The 9,699-nt window shown below is 46.2% G+C and overlaps 1 protein-coding gene across 1 annotated transcript in view; it reads left to right on the forward strand.

Moving 5' to 3' along the window:
- Nucleotides 1-300: 300 nt before the first annotated feature.
- The window catches only part of cyp11c1 (cytochrome P450, family 11, subfamily C, polypeptide 1), a gene marked incomplete at both ends in the record, with an annotated part of 21,111 nt that continues 11,712 nt past the window's right edge, over nucleotides 301-9,699 (forward strand). Inside the window, 3 exon segments of the mRNA XM_084444577.1 lie at nucleotides 301-470; nucleotides 1,737-1,824; nucleotides 1,927-2,137. Coding sequence (XP_084300703.1) covers nucleotides 301-470; nucleotides 1,737-1,824; nucleotides 1,927-2,137 — 469 coding nt within the window.

Consider the following 9,699-nt stretch of genomic DNA (forward strand, 5'->3'; position numbering starts at 1 on the left):
TCTGTGTGTGTGTGTGTGTGTGTGTGTGTGTGTGTGTGTGTGTGTGTGTGTGTGTGTGTGTGTGTGTGTGTGTGTGTGTGTGTCTGCCTCCCTTCTTCCCTTAGCCCCCTGGTTCCCTTTGTCTGTGTGTGTGTGTGTGTGTGTGTGTGTGTGTGTGTGTGTGTGTGCGTGCGTGCGTGTGTCCGTGCATGAGCTCTATGTCCTTGTCCTTGCAGGTCCAAAGCCCTGAGTCACTGTGTGTCAGTGAGCATGTCTGTAAGACCGGCGTAGGAACCCACTCCACCACACAAACACTGCAAAATGGAGAGGGGCGTGTGGACCAATCATGGGACGAAGAGCAGTAAACGAGGAAGCGGAGAAGGAGGGGGAGGCAGGGGAGGCAAAAGGACCCCTCCTCGATCGGGACCCATCAAGGACCCTTCCTTCGTACGCTCGTACCCGGCTGACCTGGAGAGGCAAGTGACCGGGAAGTAGGGGTGTAACAATAAACTAATCTCACGATACGATACGATACACGATATTGGGTTGACGATAACAATACGATACGATACACTAAGGGCAGGTGTGAAGCGTTGCAGTAGCGCTGCTGTTCACACCAATAGTGCATTTCTCCACATTTCTACTCCACTACACTTTGAATTTAGAGCTTAACTGTTGTAATATCATGGACAGGCCTAGAGACAAAAGACATGATTGTTACCAGCGTTGTGTAGCCAGCGTTCACTGATATACAATAAACATATCACAATATTGTTTTCACCTTGACGATACGTATTGTGACATTTCTGTATCGCGATATATTGTGGCATTAGCATTTACACTTCAGCGAAGTGTCTGATCGCCTCCATGGTAACATGCGGACGCGTGGCTGATTGATCCATGGCAACGAACGTGCCTTCTATCGAGCTATCCAATCACAGCTAAGCCTTCTATCTAGCTATCCAATCACAGCTGTGCGACGAAAGTGACGGCATCTGCGACATTAGGTTTGATGGGTGCAAGACACCCCTGTCCCACACAAAAAAGTGTCGACAGTGACGTCATTTCTGTCTGTCGTCACTTTCAAAAGTATAAATTGGCCTTAACTCAACCTACTATAATCATAAGTATCATTTATACTGTAGCAACCAAAGGACCAAACCATTAATAGTTTAGACAGAGGGATAAACATACGTGTCACCACCCCCAATAACATAGGATACTGATTCTGTCTTTGCCGAGCTGAAGAGCTCCTTTAGTAACAGACTTGCGATGTCGAGGTGTTCTATTGATAGATGTGTGAAGTCCTTTGTACCTGCTGCTGCGAAGCTCTTTAATCAACATCTTTGTCGTGTCTGACTGTGACTCCATCTACTGCCTGCATTGCCTTGAGATGTGCTTTTTGTCCTGTATCCTGTTGTGCTGTGTGTCACGGCAGGGCTTTGTTATGTGTTGTATGGTGTGTCGTGTGTTTTTCTACTTTGGTGGCACTTAATTTCCCCCCTTGGGGATTAATAAAAGAAATTAACTGAGTAACTGGAGTTTTAATGGATCTTGGCATATCCATTATTCAAGCAACAGACCTCAAACGATTAAGATTCGCTTCGCTTCTCTCCCCCCTGCTCTTGGTATTATGGGAGGAAACAGGTGGAATCTGAATATTTATTCAGTCACTATGACTAGGTAGTAACTGTGTTATATGTGCTCACTCAGTCACTATGACTAGGTAGTAACTGTGTTTCGCTGTTTGTACGCAGGAAGCTACGAGAGGAGATGAATGCTCAGAAGAACGCAGAGAGAGCAGCTATGAGGGATCACTTCAGGAAAAAATACCAGCTCTCCAAGGTCAGTGTGTGTGTGTGTGTGTGTGTGTGCGTACAAGGGTAAGGGGGTGTCCTGGGTGAATTTGAATAGTGTTTCACCTCCCTGCCTCTACACCCTCCACAGGACATGAAAGACACCAGCCGCCTGAGAGCTGTAGGAGGGAAAGTGAGTCTCCCCCGCCAGCTGACTAAAATGGTACGTCCCGAGACCAAGACCAAGGACGAAGGCTTCGGCCTGCTGAGAGCGTTCCAAGGCCTCAGCTTCAACAGGGGGCTGGTCACAGGGAGCAAACAGAGGACGACGCCCACCCCAACGCCAGCCAATGGGGAGGCCTGTAAAGTCATGTGATCGAAGGCATCTTAACTCATGCATCACACAGCTGCAACTCAATAAAGCACGTAGACATGGTGAAGGGGTTTTACACATGGTGAAGGGGTTTTAGACATGGTGAAGGGGTTTTACACATGGTGAAGGGGTTTTAGACATGGTGAAGGGGTTTTACACATGGTGAAGGGGTTTTACACATGGTGAAGGGTTTTTACACATGGTGAAGGGGTTTTAGACATGGTGAAGGGGTTTTAGACATGGTGAAGGGGTTTTACACATGGTGAAGGGGTTTTAGACATGGTGAAGGGGTTTTAGACATGGTGAAGGGGTTTTACACATGGTGAAGGGGTTTTACACATGGTGAAGGGGTTTTAGACATGGTGAAGGGGTTTTACACATGGTGAAGGGGTTTTAGACATGGTGAAGGGGTTTTAGACATGGTGAAGGGGTTTTACACATGGTGAAGGGGTTTTAGACATGGTGAAGGGGTTTTACACATGGTGAAGGGGTTTTAGACATGGTGAAGGGGTTTTACACATGGTGAAGGGGTTTTACACATGGTGAAGGGGTTTTACACATGGTGAAGGGGTTTTAGACATGGTGAAGGGGTCTTAAGCTGTGTTCACACCAGGCGCAAATTTTTCCTGCGGCGCGGCAAGTTTACATAGAAAGTCAATACAATTCGCGCGAACTAGGCGGCGGGCAGCACGGGCGGCGCGAATTGCAGAACTCGGCGGCGCGGTGGCCAGGATTCTATGCCACTTTGCCCGTGGTGTGATCGGGCTGGTGATTGGCTTTGAGTTGGTTCTAGCGTCACAAACAGATGCAATCACAGGATTCTCACGCAAGTCTGCAGTTTACTGAGGACGGTGCCATATAAACTAACAACATCAAATGAGCGGCAGTTAGGCTATGTGGGTGAAAATACCTCATTAACCCTTTGAATACAACCGTGTCATCGGCAACATTTTTTTAAATATCTAAAAAATCTTTACAAATCTAACAAATTCCAACACTTCCTGAAAGATGAGAAACTGCACTTTCTAGTAATATAGGAAAAATCGAATTAATATTCCGAATGTTGGCACGGTACTTTCAGGGTTTAAAGGGGTCCCCTTCAAGTTTCCGTGTCTTATTCCTTGTCGTCTCTTCTCACACGTCCCCCCCTGTGTTCTCTGTTTGGGCTGGCCGCGCTGGTCCTGGAGGTGACCTAGAGGACAGGACACACTTTCATGAGCTGTGATTGGTCAAGTATGACGGTATATCTCTGTCCGTTTGTCTCTTGTGATAGTAATTTAACTGATCTAGTCAAAAGGATTTACCAAGATTCGCTCAAAAGGTTAAGTCTGGTTTATTGTGAAAAACATACGAGCGCAAGGACTTCCTGAACAATGAGTGGTTAGTCAGCGAAGTGCCCGTTTGGTCTTCTGCTGTGGCTTATATGCAGTCAAAACACAGGTAAGGTCCTTCCAGGATGTGATTGGCTACTGCATTGTACATCATATGAAATGGCAGGCGTGGCCAAGAGTACAGACATGTGACATGAGAAAAAGGGCGGCAATTGGGGACAAAGGATGGTTATTCTATTGTAGACAGATGGCCTTCTGGAAGCCATTTTGTATGTTAGCACAGCTATGTGAATATTTGGGGGAGGTGATGAATTACAAAAGGAGTGAGAGGACAAAGGTTTAAGGTGTTTGGATGTAAATTCCTGGGTGTTTGGATGTAAATTCCTGAACAATCCCCCATTTGTGCCTGAACAGGTACACAAAAATAAAATATAAAATCCAAACACAAAGTTTAAACATTCAGCTATGCTATACATGTGGAAAGGAAATAATCTCTCCACTAGGTGGAGCAAAAAAAAAAAAAAAAAAAAAAAGATTATTTTCTTTCCACGTGCAAAATCACGCACCAAAACCCCTTGTTTCAGAAATTTGACAGGAAACAAGGTAAAAAAGATGACATGATTATACTATTTATAGTCTAAGAGTGGACAACCATTCACCAAAAAACCTTGATTTAAAGTTTGAACAAGGCAAAAAGATAAATGGTTACCAGTGTAAGAAGGGCAAAAAACCTCTTGGTCAATTTAGAGGAAAAACCCAAACTTATTTATCAACTCATGTTTCAACCATTGTAACTCTTGTAAACAAATATGACCTTTTTTTCAAGATAATTTCAAAGTTCATTCACTCTTGTTGTGAATAATCGCATGTAATTTCCTCTGGATCATAGCTTCCATGTTTGCATCTCTGAATGTTTAATGTAGGTTCCAGTGTGTGCGGTTAGAGGTGCAGTCATTGCTGTTGAGATTGTCCACGTTGTCATACCACAACCACGAGAAGGAGGTGACCAGCAAGGTCAGTCTCCGATTGTTCATCAGAGGAGAGGAGAGTGTGGCGGGAGAGGAGAGTGTGGCGGTGACCGTCAAGGTCACTCTCCGATTGCTCATCAGAGGAGAGGACAGTGTGGCGGTGACTGTCAAGGTCACTCTCCGATTGTTCTTGAGATCTCTGGTTCGGCTGCATGGACCGTCCTCTCAGCTACTTTTTACAGCTATTCCACACAGGCCAGAATGTCCTGGTGCTGATTGTTTCATCTTTGACGGGTAGGTTCCTCCCGCAACATCTACTTCTCTTCCATGTTTTCTGGCCTGTTCTCAGGCTGCTCATCTGCTCCTGGTAGTCTGTCTTCCCATTGGGCAGGTCTGCATAGAGCGGTCAGCCAGCGAGCTCTCGGAAGGTGAGGAGGGAGTCCCTGTCCTGGTCCAGCAGGGTGAAGGTGCGCAGCCAGGGCGCCAGCAGCACATACAGGCTCTTGAACTGAACCCGGTCCACACGGTACTGCTCCACGTAGGGCCGGCCCGGGTCGTGCTGCTGGAGGGCCACCTCGGCGCTCCCGCTCCCCCAGTACAGGCTGATGAAGTGCTCCGTCTGTGGATCCACAGATGAGAGAGACAAACAGAGACAAAACAGAAGAGAAAAAAGGAGAGTCCTCTGGTCTGGTTTCCCTGTTCCCCTTTGAGTCCTCTGGTCTGGTCTCCCTGTTTCCCTCTTTGGTCAGGAACGGTTATCAGCAGTCTGTTGGGAGATACTCAGAAACATGGTTAAGTGCAAGCTCCTGCTTTGGGGAAAAATTGTGTTATTCAGTCAGGAAAACTTAAACAGGGTGTCTGTTCAAGTGTCATTAGAGCCAGTCAGTTCGTATCTAGGCTCTGCAGTAGCCTACAGTGACATCAGGGGCAGTGTTAGAATGACTTTAACACGCTCAGTCCCCAGTCATGATCAAGGCAATTGGATTTGGCTCTAGAATTTCTCTCGCGATTTTATGAAATAAAATAAACACATTCTCGTCTCAACAAAATAACCGCTTGAGTCTTTCGGACCTCCCATCCAGGGCGCAATCCCGGGCTAGACCCCGTTCCGTCCGAGGCCCCAAGCCAGGCTCCCCTGGAATGAGAGCTCAGCCTTCTGCTTCCCGGTGTCTTCTTTTCAAAGCCCACCGATCACAGAAGCACTACTCGCCTACTAACGCATTCGCTTTTGGCTTGTAGTGGCCTGACTGTACATTGAGCCGAGCGCGGCGGCCATCTTGTGGTCTTACTGCCCTATGCGACCCGACCGGCCGGTGACCCAGTCGATAGCGATCCCGGACACCGTAGTGATTGTTAGTCACCCAGCTCAGAACCGACGGTCTGATCCTAATTCCACTTGTGCTATGGATATTAGAACTTTGACCGTTTTCACCAGCCTTGCCTATTCACAGAGGTCGTCTCTTACGCCCCTCTGCTTAGGTGTGGACTGTCGTCCACGTACCACACAGTGCCAACCCCTTAACGGCGACACAGTGCTGACTAGACGGTACCAGAGCAGTATGTTAATTCATACTTCCTCAGACACGGGGGCCTTCAGTCGTCTCCCCAGCACTATACTACCATTTAACGTGCCCTTTTGGGACCTTGCGGTCCCGCCCCCGTCTGTTGGGGGCTAGGTCCAGGGGTGCCCACTCCCCCTCCCTAACCCCTTAAGGGTAGAAACAAAATTTCCTGAAGTCAGGATAAAACAGAGGTGGGGGAAAAAAATGCATCACTCAAATAAAATGACACTAAAATGAACTGGCTTCATTTACAATTAAGAAAACATCAATTATCAATTAATCAAAAAATCCATCAAAGCTTCATTTGTATAGCTAAAAATTGTATATCTAAAAACTTCCCTCTTCTGCATTTGAGGACAGAGTATTGGGCCCGCTTCGGACAAAAATGGTCTCTTCCCTATGTCATACTTATCTGTCGCTCAGTGAGTTGGTGACATGGCGTTGGTCCTGCATCCCACGAACCACAGATCGCCCATCTGTAGAGAAACAGGCCGGTAACCCCCATCTCCACCTCCGGTCCTGTGTCGTCTCCTGGTTCGGCACTCACCCATCACTCCCGGAACGACAGTTGTCTGTAAAACACTCAGAAAAACACTCAGCCCCGATGAATGTGCCTCAAACTATAAACATGAGATATTTAACATAAACATTAAAAATATATAATTGGGTTAGGAGATGCTGTATTCAGGTTAAGACACTGGCAAACATTATCTATCCCCCCCACTATCATGTACAAACCTTACGTCCTCAGCTACATCTGTCTCGTCCTGTTTATTTACCTTAAAAAAATGGGTCTATATTAGCTAGTTAAAATCTACCTTGTGGGTTGTTCAAGGGAACTCCAGCAGGTGGCGCTGGACCCCAGGTCTGAGAATTCTCCATTTCTTTTATCTTGCGGTAACTGTGACACTGTGCCATCCAGTGACCATACTGACCACAATGGTAACATGAATCGTCTCTGTCTTCACTTCGATTATACCTTTTTCCTCGCCTAACCCTACCAGAACGCTTCCCATTGTTTCTCTGTCGCCCCTCTGGTCGTTGTTGGTTGGGAGCAGACGGAAAAACAGAGTTGGGAGGCGGGGCGGCAGCTACAACAGCGAGTGAAACAGACATAGTTCGGGAAAGAGGTGTGAGCTCTGAGTGCCGAGTCGGCGTGATAGAGTTCAAAACGGAATGACTAGGAGGGGGGAGGGACTCTGAATATTCCTCTCTCTGATTAACTTCGTCAGCTACGCTTCTTTTTGACTTGAAAAAACACTCGTGTGCGACTATTTCCCACTTCCTGAATGCATTCCAATCTATCGCATTTCCAGGCTCCCTTCCTAACCTAGTCATCTCAAACGCCTGTAACTGAGCCCTAACAGTCGCTAACTCACTAATATTGAGTGTACCGGACAGGGGGAAATCAGAATGCTTCGCCCAGATCAAATACTGTACACAAGCATCATCCCAAAACCTTTGCGCAACAATCTTAGCTGGCCCAGACAGCGAACTAGTATTGGTATTCATAATTAACACAATACCCTACAGCCTATAATTCAAAACTAACGGTGAAAAGAAAAGTATAGTTAAACACAGGCGGGAAATAAACAAAGGAATACAATCTCGAAAGAAACAAAGACACATTAAACCGCTAAATAACTCACCCAGTCAACTGGTCCTTTGTTCTCTGGCTCGATGGCGGATCACCGGGAGAGCGGAGTGGTGTTTTCCTGCGTCTCCCAGACAACCAGCTAGCCTACTGGAAATCTAGCAGTTACGAATTTAACAGTCTAAACAGTGTACAAAATACTTACAATACTTTACCTGGATCCATGGCGCGCTTAACAAACAATACAAGGCAAGAGCCGAGGCTCAAACAGTAAACAACAAACTAACAACCCCGTGCACATACAAGACAGAGCCGAAACTCCAACAGTAAAACAGCAGACTAACACGGGGACGCAAAACAAAGAACGACCAAAGATGACGAAAAGAGGACGAACACACGACTTAACACACGACAAGCATGCCTGGCTGCACCAGCCACTTAGTCAAAGCTAAACTTAGTTTAGGTTGACTAAACCACCCGGGATCAAAGGGACAAACGCTTCTACCAGAAACACGGGTCGGACTAACATACCAAAACCACTCCCGTAGCTACCCTCGCTGAGAAAAAAAATACAACGGTACAACCTTCGCTGAGAAAAAATACAACGGTACAACTCCTACGACCGGTCAAAGGGAAATACGTTCTGTGCCAACTCTTTGGCGTATTAACTCAAAAACCCGTTCTAAACTGCAACCGATAAACAACCTGAATTGTACATCAATTACAGGGGAACAAATTCACGAGACCAAAACTCACACTTCTTCTGAACGGCATATACCCTCGTAACGAAACAAGGACGAAATCAAAGGACAATATAATATATAAATATATCTATTGCTGTTCACATCTCCTTGGATAGTTACTTACTTATAAAATACCCACGCCGGGGTTTCTGTTTTCAATAATCCAGACCAACACAATCTGAACCAAAACCATGGCAAATAACAAGCATAAAAGGATTCGTTTTTCAACGTACCGTGAGTCTAGCCGAGTGGAACCAACGGCGAACTTCTCCGAACCAGTGCGCATAGACGCAAAGAGAGAAGTTTTCCAGAGCGGCTACCGCTCCGCACGTCTGCGTCCTTTGGTTCCACCCCAGGCGAACCCCACGGCAGTCGATCCCATCCCCGTCGCCAACTGTGATAGTAATTTAACTGATCTAGTCAAAAGGATTTACCAAGATTCGCTCAAAAGGTTAAGTCTGGTTTATTGTGAAAAACATACGAGCGCAAGGACTTCCTGAACAACGAGTGGTTAGTCAGCGAAGTGCCCGTTTGGTCTTCTGCTGTGGCTTATATGCAGTCAAAACACAGGTAAGGTCCTTCCAGGATGTGATTGGCTACTGCATTGTACATCATATGAAATGGCAGGCGTGGCCAAGAGTACAGACATGTGACATGAGAAAAAGGGCGGCAATTGGGGACAAAGGATGGTTATTCTATTGTAGACAGATGGCCTTCTGGAAGCCATTTTGTATGTTAGCACAGCTATGTGAATATTTGGGGGAGGTGATGAATTACAAAAGGAGTGAGAGGACAAAGGTTTAAGGTGTTTGGATGTAAATTCCTGGGTGTTTGGATGTAAATTCCTGAACACTCTCAACCTCCCTCCCTCTGCACACGCCCTGCGACGAGGACTCGACGGACAGAAGTAAAGAGAAAAATGTCAGAGTTGTTGTGGTGATGTCACTAGTAGAGGGACAGGGTCTTAGTATTTCAGTAGGACGTAGACTGTTCTGTCATAGTCCAACCCAGAACCCAGTGGATTGGTTCTGTCTGGGGGGCCTCACACACACACACACACACACACACACACACACACACACACACACACACACACACACAGGGAAGGAACCTCAGGGTGCTGCTCGTCAACCAAAGACAAGAAAATATGAAATATGATAACCGATTTTAAGTATTTCCAGAACTCTCTGTTCTGTGTCTTGCTTCTCTGTTTTGTAAATAACCTTCAAATTCTGTAATCAATACATGACAAATGTTTAGTTGCATTTTATTTTATTTTTGTTACAGTATGTGTTGGTGTTTTATGTTCTTTAATAAAGAGCATTGTACTGTAGTTTTGCTCTAACACACACA

This window comes from Borostomias antarcticus (assembly GCF_949987555.1).
Source record: "Borostomias antarcticus genome assembly, chromosome: 10".
Taxonomy (NCBI): Eukaryota; Metazoa; Chordata; class Actinopteri; order Stomiiformes; family Stomiidae; genus Borostomias; species Borostomias antarcticus.